Consider the following 14,617-nt stretch of genomic DNA (forward strand, 5'->3'; position numbering starts at 1 on the left):
CCATCACGATCATCACTTCGAACTTCATCAGAATCATCGTCATGGACCAGTTCAAGACTCACACCGCGTCTTCGGGTGGCCGAGACCGTGGTCACGACAACTGGAAAAAGACTGATCTAAGCGAGAATACCTGCGACTGTTGCAAGAAGATGCCCGCCGCCCTGACCGTTCACCAGTTGTGCAGAGAATGCGGCTTCGTCGTCTGCCGAGACTGCGTTGCCAAGGGCGAGATCTCGAACCGCGGCTCTCACGTTGCTCATGAGGTTGGCGACTTCGACTGGGTGGACCGCTACGCACTCTTGACCCAGCGCGCTGCCGGATCGCGCGCTCCTGGTCAGCCATCCGTGGCCATCGCCGTCCCGGGCGGTCAGGCCAACACGCCTGATGCCTCGCCCACCAAGGGCTCGTCCTCTGCTCCCAAGAGTTCTGCGAAGAAGATGACCCAGGTACGCCATTTCCACCCACATCGGTCTTTTTCACCCAGAAGCTGATTTCTCCCCTTCCTTCCCTCTTCTACAGACCACCCTCACCACCACCCAGAATTCGTCCCTGGCTCTCTCTACGCCCACAAAGGCAAAGAACCCCTCCTCCGCCACCACTCGCCCTTCCAAGAAGCCCAAGCATTCGAAGAAGAATAAGGCGGGCAAGAAGAAGCAGAAGAAGGGAAAGAAGTCGTACTACAATTCCGACTCCGACTCCGACTTCGACGAGATGGATTCCAGCGCGCCCTCCGACAAGGAGTATGTCCCGCCCGCGGAGGCAGGCGGCAAGGGGTCCGCCCCTGTCGCTACCACCGATGCGGGCAGGGCTGCTCCTGTCGGACTGGCGCAGTCCCGTCCCGTCCGCGCCGCTGCCATCAACACCTACGAGAAGATGCGCAGCGGCAGCGGCAGCGGCAACGTCAAGAAGGAGGAGCCCGAGGTCGAGGAGATGAAGATTTCTGAGATTCCCGAGGCCAAGGGAAAGCTCGCCGAGCAGGCCATCCCGGCCCAGGTAAGAATTGCACCTCTACTTCACTACAATTCTTTTACTCACGTATCATTTTCAGGATCATGGATACGCCCAGCAGGGTCAAGTCCAGGGCGGAGGCGCGTACCTCCATGCCCCTCAGTACGGCGAAGGTCCCCGTCACCTCGGCCTGCCTCAGCTTCACCCTGGTGCCGAGAACAAGCGTGCGGCGGCTGCTGCCGAGAAGGCCCCGGCTGCGAAGCGTCAGAACACTAGCAAGATGGACTCTCTCACTGCCAGCATGAGCTCCATGTCCGCTGGCACCGTTGGTGTTTCCAAGAAGGCCGCGACTCCTCAGAAGGCCAAGAGCTCTCAGAAGGGCAAGGCGCCTGAAGTCGCTCAGGTTTCGCAGACTTCCCAGTCTCAGACTTCTGGCCAGGCTCAGTCCTTCAACCAGGCTCAGTCTACCCATGCTCAGTCTTCCAACCAGGGCCAGTCTTCCGGCCAGGTTCAGTCTTTCCAGACCGTACCGCTTCAGCCCATCGCCCCGAACACCAATCTTGAAGAGCGCAACGCCAGCCGCCGCCTCGTCACCGCCGACCTAGGCGATCTCCTCGATGCGATTCAGGCCAAGCTCAAGCTTCACATCCGCGCCGCCGGTCTCACTCAGCGCCAGCAGTGTGACGTTGTACTTCGAGAGATCGTCCACAGTGCCTGGGTTACCAACATTGTCTTGACGCAGATGAAGCGCAACAACGGCGAGCTGCCTACGATTGCAGTCTTGCGCGGCTACGCCGTGGCCATCATGTCCAACATGAAGCTGGGAAGATGCCCTCTGACGAGAAACTGGATCGACGGGACTGATCAGGCTATTCAGGCCGTTACTGCGGATCTTTCTAGCGTCACGCAGATCGATGTAAGTCATAGCTTATTTCTACAAAGGTTTGGAATGACTTTGCTAATACGATTTTCGAACAGGTCGTTCAGCCTGCCTTTCAGCCTGGCCTTACCTACCCCATCAACGGCGAGGACGTCGAGGGTGCCAACACTCTGATGTTCATGTCGGCTGGCGGCCACGGCAACTAATATGTCCACGACCTATATCACATGGCATCGAGGACTCTTCTTGCTCTTTACTAGTACTACGACATCAAAAGGCGGCATTTCTTTCGAATAGCAACTTTTACATCGCTGGCTTAGGTTCTGGTATCGGCTTTAGGTTTTCCGCGTCTTTGAGGTTGAGTTTTGGGCATTGGGTTTTCTTTTCTCTTGGCTTCACGTCTTCTCCTTATTGACAACTGGTGGTTCTTTCTCTCCCCGTCACGGAGTTGGATTCTTCGGCATCAGTACGCTGAAGATTGGGTCTGGATTGGTTTGGAACTGACTTTGGGTTTTGCGAGATGTCCCTCATTTTCTCCTAATGCAGTTGGCCAGACTGGCGTTGAAAAGGGCAGAGGTTTAGGACAGACTAGGCTTTGGGATGGCTTTTCTCCTTTCGGCTCAGATACCCCCTTTCTTTCTCATTGTTTTGCCTAGGAAGGCTCATAGGGTTGTTAAAGCTGGGTTATCAGGCTTCAGTAGTATGCAGTAATCAAGCATACTAGTACACATCATAATTCTCGGTCTCGCTCTAGTGACGTGGTCTTACCGCGATGGGTAGGCTTCGTATGGTGCGAGTATTTCAAAATGACAAGCAACGATGACAAGCTCGCGATAACTTTGAACCGCTCTTTCCAAACAAAAAACACCACTGGTCGGCTCACGTGTCCCTTCTCTCGGTGGCAAAGTGAACCTCTAGATGGTAGTCGCAGTCACCCAATACGAGGTAAGGAGTATGTATATCAGCCCGCAAAAAACTCGCCCAACTACGCAATGACAATTTATAAAGCATTCAAAAAAGAGTTCACCACCGGTGTGGCTACATCTCTTGGTGCTCATGCTGGGATTCGAACTCGGGGTACTCGTATGCGCTTAGCCTGTCGTCGAGTAGGCTGGTTGGCGTAGATAATTGACGTTGACCATTAACCACTCCACCACCCAGCCAGTTCGACCTGACCCGTCGACCTAGACGAGCGCCTGCTGGCTGGTGACGGGAATGGGTTTGACGGAGGCCATATACCTACCCTTCGCCCTTTCCTCGTTGTCATGTGCGGGAAGGTGCGAGCCGCTGAGGCTTGCCTACCTACCGTTTATGGATATCAAATATCACAGCTCTTCCCTTCCCTGACGGGAATCGCCCGACCTCCAGCTCTGGGAGACCAGCAGGTGGTATCAGCTGCCTGAACTACTCACCATCAGACCAAGCCCACTCAAGGACCGAGCAAGAAGACAGGACGCTCGAGACACACGAAATGAACACCACCGTGCGCAGCTTTTTCCTCTCGGGGATACAGTACGGGTATAGAACCCCCATCTGTGGTCTAGAGAAGTCTGTCGTGGTGGCATACATGAATCAAATCTTTCCTCACAGAGACATTGTAGTCAAGTTGGTGTGTTCCTGACCTATTACACCGATCAACATACTCGGCTCACCAACACAGATACAGGAGAACGACCACTAGGAGTGTATTGTCCCCCGAAGACTTACGCCCGAGGAGGAGAATGGGCTCGAGAAGCTCCGCGCCGGAAATGATCCCACAGAACAGCACGAGGGCGGAGGCGCAGATCACGTCAAAGTAAATGGGGGTCTCGACTCAGAGGGGACACAGCAGGCGAAAGAAAAGGATTATCTGCCCTAAAGTTTATTTACATAAAAAAGCCACCATATTACTTCTTTGTATCATAACACGAGGTGAGGGCTTGCGCCCGATTCTCTAGTAGCTGAACCCAGAATCCCACCAATGCTGTCCAACATGCCAATGTCCAATCGCTTCCATATCAGGCTTCCACCACGACGTCTCCCCGCGACCGAAGCCGAGGGCCCGCACGACCGAAACGGGGACGGGCTCCATGAGCCAGAGGCCAGTTTGCGAAAAGTCGTCGGCCAACGGCTGGACGGTGACGTGCAGCCACATGAGCACGAATAAGAGGTTCCCAGCTCTCCTGAGCGTGCGAGGCATCTTTGTAATCTGGGCCTTCATGGCTGTACAGAACGTTTGCTGAGTGAGGACGCCGAGCCCCGACAACCAGAAGAAAAGCGCTGGTTTCCACCACTTGGTCTCGGGGATCGCGCTGATGCTTCCGGAACCGTGAAGCAGGCCGGAAAGAAGGAAGGCGGTAGACATCCCAATTGCCTTTGTGCTACGCGCTCCTTTTTCGAGATAGCCACGTTTTACAGCCCAACTGACTGGAGCAGAGAAAGCATGTCGGAAGGTCTGGTGCCACCAAGCTCCCCAGAACCCGGCTAAGCCTCTGTCCAAGATCTGTGTAAAGGAACCAAAGACCGTGGAGTACTGCCACAGCTCACCCCGCATGGGGAAGACTCTGCTGAGGACATAGTACTGAAACAGATCATGAACGGAGAAGACCATAACGAGTGCGGCGTAGAGAATACCGAGTACGGAAGCATGCCTCCATATGGATAAGGCCCATGGTGGGAGAGCCGCGAGATGTGCAGGAAGGGGTAACGAATCGGATCCGAGGAAGAAGTATGGGTCCTCCATGATGGTAACCTTGGCGATGTCGAGGATCATATAGGAGATTGCGATGGGGATGACCTTCCGTCGCAAGAACTCTTTCTCGTCTTTGTAGGTCTGGCACCCCACGAAGGTTTCCAACGGAATGGTATCCATCTTGACGAGCTCACCCGTACCAGGGTTCTCCGGGGGAACTGGACTGGGAACCGACGAAACAGCCCAAGTCCAACCTGATTTACGTTAATATAGAGCTCGTTCTAGCATGGGGGAATGAGCTTTCTTACCGACTCCTCTGAAATTGGTGTAGAGGTCGATAACCCAACCCAGTCGCTCTGAAAAACATCCATTCTCTGGGAAAGTCTGCCAGTAGTACTCGTACTCTTCGAGGTTGACTTCAGGGGCCGTGACTTGGTCGGCTCTTCGCTTCTTGCTACTAGCTCGCTTCCTGAGTCCGGATCCGTTTGTTGGAGCTGCGCCAGCCGCAGACGACTTGGATCTGTTTGGGGTGGTGACACCCTTCCTCCTCCGAACAACTCTTTCATAGTCGAATTGTGGTGCCGTGAACACCAGCATAATTAAGTTGGACAGTATTCCCCAGAAGGCTGACAGGCCGCTAGCATAAGATATGGACATGTTGGTGCTAGAGGTGCCCAGCAAGATGTCAATGTTGAAGATGACGATGAAGGCTAGCACAAGCCATCTTGCCTTGTAAAGCCACGGCCGTTTGGTGTGCGGAAAGGTCAAGTAGAGGATGGGGACGATGAAGCTGGCAAAGATACCATAAGGGAGTACAAAAGGTCGTGCTTCGCCGGCGGCGACGCGAGCTTTGAAGGTAGCACGGTAGCTATCGCGAACTATGGTGGCAAGCAAGGGAGCGCTGATGTTGGCAAGGCTAGGCTTTGTAGCGTTTGCTAATATCGGGGCGGTGAGGCCTGGGATACCCAGTGGCGTGGTGATGTCAGCTGCCATATTGCTCTCGGTCTGGATAGTTTCCTTAGACTACAGCAAATAGTATTTTGCCCCAGGAAATAGACCTCTCGAACGCCTAATGGTAATCGGTGATGGTGAGCCAAGAGCCGTAGGAAGAAGGGAGGATGCAGTGTTGTATAAATAAAACGGCATTAGCTGTAGCTAACTGCGTATCTGTCTGACTCGCACATTACACGAGACAAACGAGACACGGCTGAGTCTCCGAGTACGGAAAGGCGACGGAGGCGCTGACTTAGCCACAACCAGGATTTTCTGGTTGGAGAGGAAGGAAGCAGTAAACACTTGAAGCCTCTTGAGAATAGTTGGTATGGTTCCGATGTCTGACAAGAGTCTGCCACACAATTTGGTCCAATGCCCTCGTGGATTTCGGCGTGCTTGGACCAAGTTGTCAGATGTCGTTTCCAAAGCGAACCCGAGTACGGTTGTCGCGAGTGGGCAGAACGGGATGGTTCAAGAGCCCGTAACCGGTTTGAATTGGAGCGAGGTGGTCGGAATGGCAGATAGAGACGAGGGTTCAAAGGTAAAGGCCACGGGCCAGCAGCAGTGCGATGGGCTGAAATTATGCGACGTGTGGCGTGTGTGGGTGAGTTGGATGATAATTATGGATGAGGCGAGTGGGTGTGAGTGTGTGCGTGCTCCTGTCGTCCACAGAACATGGCAAGTCAAGATGTGTTTCGCCCCTTTGGAAACAAAACTGAGATCTCAAATAGGTAGCAGATTGTGGAAGGAGAATGGGATGGCAGTGTCATGCGAGCAAGGATGGATCAAGTATCGGGGTGTAAGATAGTGGGCGAGATAATGGGCAAAGGGAAGTAGACGGATGGAACTAATAAACAGGGTAAGGGTATTGTTTTCACTAGCTGCTCTCTCGTTTGTCCCTTTCGCGCTTTACACTTGTATTTTTCTGTCTAATTAAATCGAATAAGGCGTGCTGGCGTAAGGTAGTAAGCGTGATGAGCTGAGCCGGCGGGAGACGAGCATAAGGCAAGGTACGCAAAGTCGCCGCATCTTTTCGTCTGACGTCAACCAGGCCGCCGGTCTGTGAAAGAGCCGGAGCCCACTGCTTCCTCTGCTTCCCCTGCACCTGCACCGCCAGTCGTGTGGTCAGAAGAGGCAAGAGTGTGGAAGGCCCGCCCCACGCAGGCTTCCCGGGCCGCTACCATCTTTGCACGGCACCTGCCTCGGGTGATGGGGCCTTCCCTGAAAATCATCGGCCAGGCGAGGTGGCTCCCTGTCGGATCCGAAGGAAGACGAATCATGGGGGCCATTCCTGGTGGACTCAGTCGCCCGCTAGCTGCGTGTACATAGTGGGCTGATTCGCTAAAACCTCCTATGCATCAGCGTCATGAAGGTGCCTTACCTCCTCCTACATGGTATAGGTATGGGAAACTGCTCTCTCAAAGAAACGACAATGCATGCACGGGTACGGAGCGTGGAAGCACCGCCACATTACGATCTTAGGCCTAAGCTTGATCTTCGTCTGCTTCTCTTATCTATCATCGGGTCATGATGAGCTTCGTCTTTCTTCGGCCACCGCTTCGACCGTTAACAAATGGAACGCAAGCATGCCAATACAGGATACACCGAGTCCGCATCGAAAGTGGCAATTCAACAAAAGAAACATAGAAACAAAGATGCAGCTCACAGGAGCTGAGCCTGTCAGATAACCTTGCAGCCTTGGAGATTCGGAGGGTAGCAAGGGACCGAGGGGATCTGGCATATGCCAATCTGCCGTGCCCGATCCTATTTCTCCGAATCCAGCACTTAGACGATGCGACCCTACCTTACATTACCTTTCGGATAACCTTGTGCCTTAAACCAACATGCTAGGACACCATGCACTCATGAACCCTCTCCCCGCGATTTCTGCCCATCTTCTCGTCCCTCGTCTCTTCGACTATCCCATCGTGGTAGAGGTGTCGTCGCCATCTCCGTCATGTTCACCTTATCCTTTGCAGACCGCCACAATGTGTTCCAAGCATCCCCCAGCCAGCACCCCATCGATGGCCAAGTTTGAGAGGACTCGGCACACACGGGAGCGTCTATATCCACTACCGGGGTTCCTCGCGACTTTGATGCCATCTTGACAACCGTCGGGGCCGTGTGTATCGAAGTCGCGAGTGCCGAAGTCGCCGGGCTCGGTGGCCTGGGCCTGGCATTGCGGGACGAAGAGTCTACGGCTGAGTCGAACCTGTCTCGAATGTTCCACGCATGAGACAATCGCGTTATCAGTCGAGATCTCCTTGTTTTCTCCATGGGAGGTTCGTGCGCCCCACAGTCTATACTGCTGTTGCCTTGCCTCCTACGGTTCCCTGCCGGCTTGACAATGACCAAAGTCGCGATAGTCATGAGTACGCTGGCGACCGCCCATGTGCCAAAGGCCGCCACCGAAAAACTGTATATCGGAATGGGGCCTTCGGACGTGCCTCGGGTGGCATTCTCGTTTTCGTTCGAAAGGTCCTGAAACTTGACAATGTCCGTACTGAGAACCGTCTGCATAGAATATCATTGGTTACGACATCCGATCAGCGCATTCGTGTTCTGCCTTTCTTCCAACAGCAATGCTCGACGGGGGATATCTTGGCTTACCGATACGACCGTGACTGGTAACAATATCAGGGCGATGAAAGACAATTGCTTCATCGCGGACGAGTCATCCGCCGTCAGCACCGCGATTGTATTCATTTGCTGAGTTGAGTGATGCGCTTGCAACCGTTGAATCTAAGCCGTTTAGCGTTCGCTCCCCTTGATTTGACACTCTTAGTCGCCGCGTACGTATTCTTCTCTGTTCCTCGCAAGTTTATCCAGTGCTGATGCCCTGTCCAACAAGTCCTCGATCTCTGCCATTACCAATGTCAACTTCTCCGCAAAGCCTTTGATGTGCGTCCGGATCTCATTGGCGTGGGAATCTCTGAGAGGGCCGAGATGCCCGGCCACATTTTCCACGAAAAACTCTCGGAGACGGCGGAGAACCCGAAGGTTATTCTCAACTTTGATGACACTGCCATGCCGAGTTTCCATCAAGAACGCCATTCTACGAAGGTCCTGGGCGTGGATTGATGCGCTTGCCTTGTCATCCACCGTCTCGTCATCGTCATACGGATAGACGTAAGGCTTGGTCTGCATGACATCTTAGCATAGCTCCGGCTCTACTGCGCCTCTCGCATTATGTGGCGAGACGGACTCACCAACTCATGGAGCCTCTTCTCTGTGTCCTGGACGTGATGCGAAAACATCCCGATAGACCACTCGGCGGCCGCAAGGAGACTGTCAACACTGATGCGGAATCGCTCGGGGACGTCAAGCGACTGAAGCGCATTCATGTCACTCGCCATGTCGTGTTTCAAAGCGTTCCAAAGTAGGTTCTGCGTGCCGTGACCCCTTTCCGGATGATACGATCGGGGGCTTGCGAGCAACCACACCGCCGTGCCCTCGATAATGTCAAAATGGACGTACACGACCGCGGAGTGCGTCTCCCACCGCGGTGTTCTCGCGGGGTCCGCGTCCTGGGGCAGCGCATGTGAGGGATACTCGCGGATGCTGAATAAGGTGAGGCAGACCTGAATGTGCCTACCGCTACGACCTAGCACCGCCAAGCTGGTGGGCTGTTCTTGACCAGGGCCCGAGAGCGTCTTCGTACAGCCCTTGAAGCCCGCGAAGCTCATGCTACTGGCGAAGCTCCAGGAGTCACCGCCGCTGGTAACGAAGGTCAGGAAGTGAGCCGGGATCTGGTGGTAGGTTAGGATCTCCAACAGCACGTCTTCTCTGAGGTTCAGTAGCAGCGAGGTAGGCCACATGCGCTCTAGCAGGCTGGTTACGCTGCCATTAGTGCCCCTTTTTGCTGTTGCGCCTGATTGCTTTCGATGAGCGGACTCACATCACTCGTAACGGAGGATCTTTTTCAAGGTATTCAGACTTCCACGGGCCTTGCTTCGGATCCGGCCAGGCCAGCTTGTTTCGTAAGTCGTCGATGTTGCGTATGATGTGTAAGTCGGCCTTCTCCCTACTGTTTTTATCGTTGGCAACCTCGTCGACATCGAAATCGCCCCCCGCCACCGGAGATCGAGACTTTCCCGTGCCAAAGTCAACGACTATCAACGGATTATCCTTCCGTTTCTCTTGGGCCTCGTCAAATACTTGATGTTTCCTCTCGGCATAATGCTCGATGCGTGCCTTTAGCGTCGCCCGTCGTTCGTCTTGGCAGAGGAGGGAATCTGGGTACTCGGACGCTGCGGCGAGTTTCTCCAGGAAGAATCTTCCTCGGTCGTTCATGATCTCTCCGAGGATCATTTGTCGTAGCTCTGTTTTGAATCCCTCCCTTATTTTTTTTATTTTTTTTTTTGAAATTAGTAAACACAGAGGGCTGGAGTGCTGGGTACCATCCATGTGAGATTCGATAACCGTCAACTTTACTCTTGGAAATTGATTTGTATGCTTTCAAATATCTGCAAGGCAGTGTGGAGGTTACTTCACCTCGGAGATAAATCTGGTGCTTTCGCCTCACACGGCATTTTTCGCATCGCACCAAAATTGCGAGTCTAACTACTGCCTAGCAAGCAACATGGTTTCCGGGTTGTACGAGAAGGCAGTTTCCTATGATTTCATCACAACGGCCACCGACGTGTTCAATATGGATAGATGATCTGTGGCACAGGAGAGGGGCAGGAGAGGAGTAACGAGTAAGACAAAGACGGGAGAGTTCAAGTTCCATCCGACCCGTTATACCTGGCAAGGGGGATTCTGCCTCGCAGAATAAATATACACAGAGGAAGCTACACCAAAACCTCCTCCTCGACCTTTTGTGCATTGCACTACGATACTATTCTGGTTTGTTCACCCGCGTACATACTTCCTCGCCCGGGCCGTCTTCTTGGCGTCAAGACGCCCAGTCTCCTTATCTATCCATGACAATACCGTCGTAAAGTTTGCCTGTTTCTTTGCGAGAATCATCCTCACTGCATCGAGAGCGAGCCTTTGAGAGAACCATTCAGTAAGACGGCGGGATGTCCACAACAATGTGTCAGGGGCGGAAGAAATACATACCACGCAACCTGCGTCTTCTCCACGGCGCAATCATACTCTGGATACTTTTCCCTCCGAGACTTGCTCGTGAGCAGTCCGTAAGCGACGTCGATTACTTTGGCCAATGTCTCTGTGAGAAGTCGAAATGGGTGTCGTTAGTCAAAAGGGTGTCAAAGTAAAGGCCAGGATTGAAAAAAGGCAAGTATGGTATGTTGGAGTGGGATAAGGAATACACATACGCATGACGAGCCCGTCACCAGGTCGTTTATTGGTTGGCAGACAGCGCCAGTACGCCCACATCTTCTCGGCCGTCTCGGCAAAAGCCTTGTGGAGGTTGGACATGACGGTTTTGAGGGTGTTGTGCTTGGTGTCGTAGAACATAAGGTGGGACTGGATTTTGAAGGCGTCTGGTGGCAGATGACGTAGAGGTTAGCTGGCGGGATTGAATCGAATTTCAAATGAGTGAGGGTTGGCTATAGGGAAGCAAGGTTGTGGGACGTACTCAAGACTCTTCTTTGGAAATTCTGACCGGGCTTATTCCCGTAGTCCACTGTCAACGCATTGGAAACCACTGATGGCAAGGTTAGCTTACTGCGTGGCGCTGCTTCTCTTACCTCCTTACGACAGCGACACGAAGAGCTTACCTGTATCTTTGATATGACCTCGATCTTTGACAATGTCAAGGGTATCACAGTCGATACCCAGTCCACAATAAGGGAATTGAGCCCCATCCGGAAGCCTGGCTACTTTCGTACCACCAAGGTCCATGTCAAAGTTGACCAAGGTCTTGTTGGGGCTGACAGCGACGCCGTACTCGGGTAGTCCGCCATGCATGACCCGGACGAACCTGCGTGCCTTGGCCTGGTCTGTCGTGATGAGAAGAAAGTCGTCGATCAGCCTCAAGAGCAGGCATTCTCCACTCTCCTCTCCCTGCTCCTCCCCTTCAGACAGGAACGACAGATGCTGCGCCTCGAGGTCGGCGTAGAAATAGTTGCACAGAGCTGAAGACAATACAGAGCCCTGGGGGATACCCTTCTTCTGCCTGTAGAACTTCTTGCCCACCTTGACGAGGTTCTGCTTGATATGCGATGCCATCAGAGCCATCAGCGCGTCCGTTTCTAGCTCCTTTCTCATGGTGTTTCCCACGAAGACGGTATTCTTGCGGTTTATGCCAAGACGCCCCTCCACCAGCTGCGAAAAGTCAGTGGTATCGTTGCGGGTGACGGCGATGGAATGCCACCGCCGCGTGACTGTTGATACAGCATTCTTCTGATGCCGAGAATCCAGTAATCCGGCTTTTACTTCGACGTGCTTCTTGATGATGTATTGTTCTTCATTCGGAATGTTGTCCATCAGCCTGATCACAGCCTCCTGAGGGATGGTGTCGAAGGCAGACTGCACATCTACCTTGGCAAAATAGAATACCGGCCGATGGTCGCCAAATCTGGCATTGAAGGCATTTAGGCGATGGTAGAGATCACCCACCGAAAACATGGATGATCCGAGCCTGGAGGGATTGCTTTGCTGCAAAGGCCGTTAGTAACTAGATGAATGACACAGAAATTGGATGATGAGGGTTACCGTTTCGAGCTTGAGCATGGAATGTACCGGGCCCAGTACAGTGTTTATGCTTGGGCCGAGAACAGAGCTCCTGCCCCTGATCTCTGTTCGCCTTCGCAGGTTCGTGATCGGCCGCATACCCTTTCCTTTGGGCAGAAGCCTGATACGACTGAAGCCCAGCCGCCTGGAGTCGAGTATTGCGGTAGCCTGGTCAAGCTTGATCTCCTCAAATATGTTTGTTCGAAGACTCCCCATTGCTGGTTCTGCGACGTATCGCCAAACGTCATGCCGGAAGAAAAAGAGACGGTAGCGGTGAGAGCTCGACTCTGTGATGTAGAAGTTGCTGCGCAAAAGGGGTATCAACAGCGAATCAAAAATGTAGTACAAAAATTCATTCATAATCTCATGTCGTTTCTTCATGTCAGTCAAGCTGGTTTTCTGGGCTTTGATGCCTGGAGGCGCCAGCCACTCCATACTGGTAATCTTGATGAATGCGTTAGACAGAATCCATTAGAACCGGAGGACTGCTTACCTTGAGCCCGTCTGCGAGCTCACAGAGGGATATGGCCTCGAACCTCCGCAGTTTGACAAAGTGATCGACTTTCCTCAGTATTTGACTCTTGTTGTAAGTACCGCCTTCACCAGTGCCCCACATCTCATCTGGTATGATCTTGGCCAGTACAGCCTGACAGAATGCGGAAACATGAGCTGCGGGAGTTGCCAAGTCAGTGATCGCATCAAACGTGGGCAGTAGCGGAGGCGCCGCGGGTTGGTGAAGCTTGGAGCGGCTATGTGTGCTATTTCTGGGGGCACCAGATGTAACAGCTGTATGGTTGTCTCTTCCCGCCACCGGTGCAGGATCAAGTGTCTTGGACTGCTTCACCGGCTTTTTTGAGACAGATTTCCGGGATTTGAAGTCAACAGCAGAAGGACAGTAATGCCGCAGTATCTCAGCGTAAGCACACCGACCGTGGAGAAGTTGTAGCCTCTGCACCAGTCGTTTTGTGTCTCCGCGCAGCCTCTTTGAAAGCTTGATATCGCGTCCCTTGAACGTTGACGAGATTTCGTCTTCGCGGAGAGTATAGTCTGCAAACTTTTGCGACGTCTTGGAGTGGTCAACTTTGGAGGTGAAGGCGTTGTGTAGGCCAAATTGTCGAGGGAAGATATACATCATGACTTTCAGCGTGTTGCGCTCGTTCGCCTGTGTGGTTCTTGATCTCTCTTCTTCGGTTGCCTGTTCTGGATACGATAGACGTGGACAACGACTTAGAACATCTGTCGATCGGAGTCAGAGGAAGTCCCTCTTTGTCTTTGGTTCGAATGTCAACTTACGTATGTGCCGCAGTCCATACTGAACCGTGCCCTTAGCGGTGAGAGCAGCTCGAGCGTAGAGCATGCGATTTCTGATAAGGTTGATTTCAGACGGGAGCCGCTCCTGAGGTATGGGTGGCGGCGTTGTGGCATCTCCTTTTGTCTGCTTCTTGCTGTCCTGCTTCGCGGCTATGCCCGTCTCTGACATGGGGATACCACTGAGCTGGTACATATTGCCGTGGCCAGCTCTCACTGGGAGAAATATCGCCGTATCAATGAGGAGATCTATCATGATCTGCTCGCCTGATTTCCCGAGCAGCATAAGTACTTGTGGCCAAGGGGCTTCTTTTAGGGCCTGCACGTAGTGATTCGGGTCAACTGCGATCAGCCCCTGAATTCCGCTATCGCGACCGTGGCCTTTTGCGTTGGCAATGTTCTGAGCCTGCCTCCTGAACCCATCGCAGAGGAGGTGCTTCGGCCAAGCAGCGTGTCTGTTGAATATTTGCCACACCACAAAGTCAACGATCTGTGTTTGACGGTCAGCCTTAGAGACATATTGGTCGCGTAGCAGTGGCCTACCTCTGACTGCGAGGAAGTAGCTTGGGCCAAACCTCCCGAGAGAGACACAACCGAGTCGTCGGCTTTCTGAGAGAAGGACCGCCATTGCTCCCACCGAGAGTCAGCTTGTGCCTTAGGGCGGTGTTGCGTGCAGACCAAGGTTGTGTCTAACAACGAAGAAAGCTCTGGTCCAATGTCGTGGTCTTGAATGCGTGCCCACCGTGCCTGGTCTTTTCCCAACGCTGCAATCTTCTTGCGGCGAAGTCTCGAAGACCCTGGCAGTTTAGAAAGCAGGTACCCGCGAAGTGTCTGCACGACATCATAGTGCTGTTGTAGAAGCGTATGCCTGACCTGACCTTTTATCTGGATCAACTTTGATTTTTTGCCCTCGGATTGCTCATCCTCTGGCCTCTCAAGTGCCAGGGACTTTCTCTTGGTCGCCATCATCGTGGCCGGATTTCGCGTCAACACTGACGAGGAAGTAGACATGTAGTTGGGTTCCTGTCCTCATGCGAACCCCACGACTAGGTGAACAGGGATTATGAGAAAGCCACTGTAAATCACCACCAGTCAGAATCGCGCGACCTGACCCTCGCGCTAGAAGGTGTCATCTCAATCGGTTATGCAAGTCATGTATGGGAGGAATGCCAACA

The 14,617-nt window shown here is 53.2% G+C and overlaps 6 protein-coding genes across 6 annotated transcripts; 2 read left to right on the plus strand and 4 right to left on the minus strand.

The window, feature by feature from the left end:
* Positions 1-41: 41 nt before the first annotated feature.
* Positions 42-2,034, plus strand: CCOS01_07901 (uncharacterized protein; the record flags this gene model as incomplete). Its single annotated transcript, XM_060456064.1, has 4 exons — positions 42-446; positions 520-993; positions 1,049-1,864; positions 1,927-2,034. The coding sequence occupies 4 exons, from the start codon at positions 42-44 to the stop codon at positions 2,032-2,034; spliced, it is 1,803 nt and encodes a 600-aa protein (XP_060313956.1).
* A 1,265-nt stretch (positions 2,035-3,299) lies between these two features.
* Positions 3,300-3,686, plus strand: CCOS01_07902 (uncharacterized protein; the record flags this gene model as incomplete). The annotated part of the gene is made up of 2 exons (XM_060456065.1): positions 3,300-3,437; positions 3,510-3,686. The coding sequence occupies 2 exons, from the start codon at positions 3,300-3,302 to the stop codon at positions 3,684-3,686; spliced, it is 315 nt and encodes a 104-aa protein (XP_060313957.1).
* Positions 3,687-3,761: 75 nt separating this feature from the next.
* On the minus strand, positions 3,762-5,492 carry CCOS01_07903 (uncharacterized protein; the record flags this gene model as incomplete). The annotated part of the gene is made up of 2 exons (XM_060456066.1): positions 3,762-4,753; positions 4,808-5,492. The coding sequence occupies 2 exons, from the start codon at positions 5,490-5,492 to the stop codon at positions 3,762-3,764; spliced, it is 1,677 nt and encodes a 558-aa protein (XP_060313958.1).
* Positions 5,493-7,355: 1,863 nt separating this feature from the next.
* Positions 7,356-9,803, minus strand: CCOS01_07904 (uncharacterized protein; the record flags this gene model as incomplete). Its single annotated transcript, XM_060456067.1, has 5 exons — positions 7,356-8,006; positions 8,103-8,234; positions 8,289-8,633; positions 8,702-9,323; positions 9,391-9,803. 5 exons carry the CDS (start codon positions 9,801-9,803, stop codon positions 7,356-7,358), a joined length of 2,163 nt encoding a protein of 720 aa, XP_060313959.1.
* Positions 9,804-10,062: 259 nt separating this feature from the next.
* Positions 10,063-10,320, minus strand: CCOS01_07905 (uncharacterized protein; the record flags this gene model as incomplete). Its single annotated transcript, XM_060456068.1, has 1 exon — positions 10,063-10,320. One exon carries the CDS (start codon positions 10,318-10,320, stop codon positions 10,063-10,065), a length of 258 nt encoding a protein of 85 aa, XP_060313960.1.
* A 26-nt stretch (positions 10,321-10,346) lies between these two features.
* Positions 10,347-14,411, minus strand: CCOS01_07906 (telomerase reverse transcriptase; the record flags this gene model as incomplete). Its single annotated transcript, XM_060456069.1, has 9 exons — positions 10,347-10,485; positions 10,557-10,665; positions 10,775-10,942; positions 11,038-11,106; positions 11,180-12,059; positions 12,117-12,578; positions 12,628-13,370; positions 13,428-13,932; positions 13,986-14,411. The coding sequence occupies 9 exons, from the start codon at positions 14,409-14,411 to the stop codon at positions 10,347-10,349; spliced, it is 3,501 nt and encodes a 1,166-aa protein (XP_060313961.1).
* Between the last annotated feature and the right edge of the window lie 206 nt (positions 14,412-14,617).

This window comes from Colletotrichum costaricense (genome assembly GCF_030867565.1).
Source record: "Colletotrichum costaricense strain IMI 309622 chromosome Unknown Scaffold_7.1, whole genome shotgun sequence".
In the NCBI taxonomy this organism is placed as follows: domain Eukaryota; kingdom Fungi; phylum Ascomycota; class Sordariomycetes; order Glomerellales; family Glomerellaceae; genus Colletotrichum; species Colletotrichum costaricense.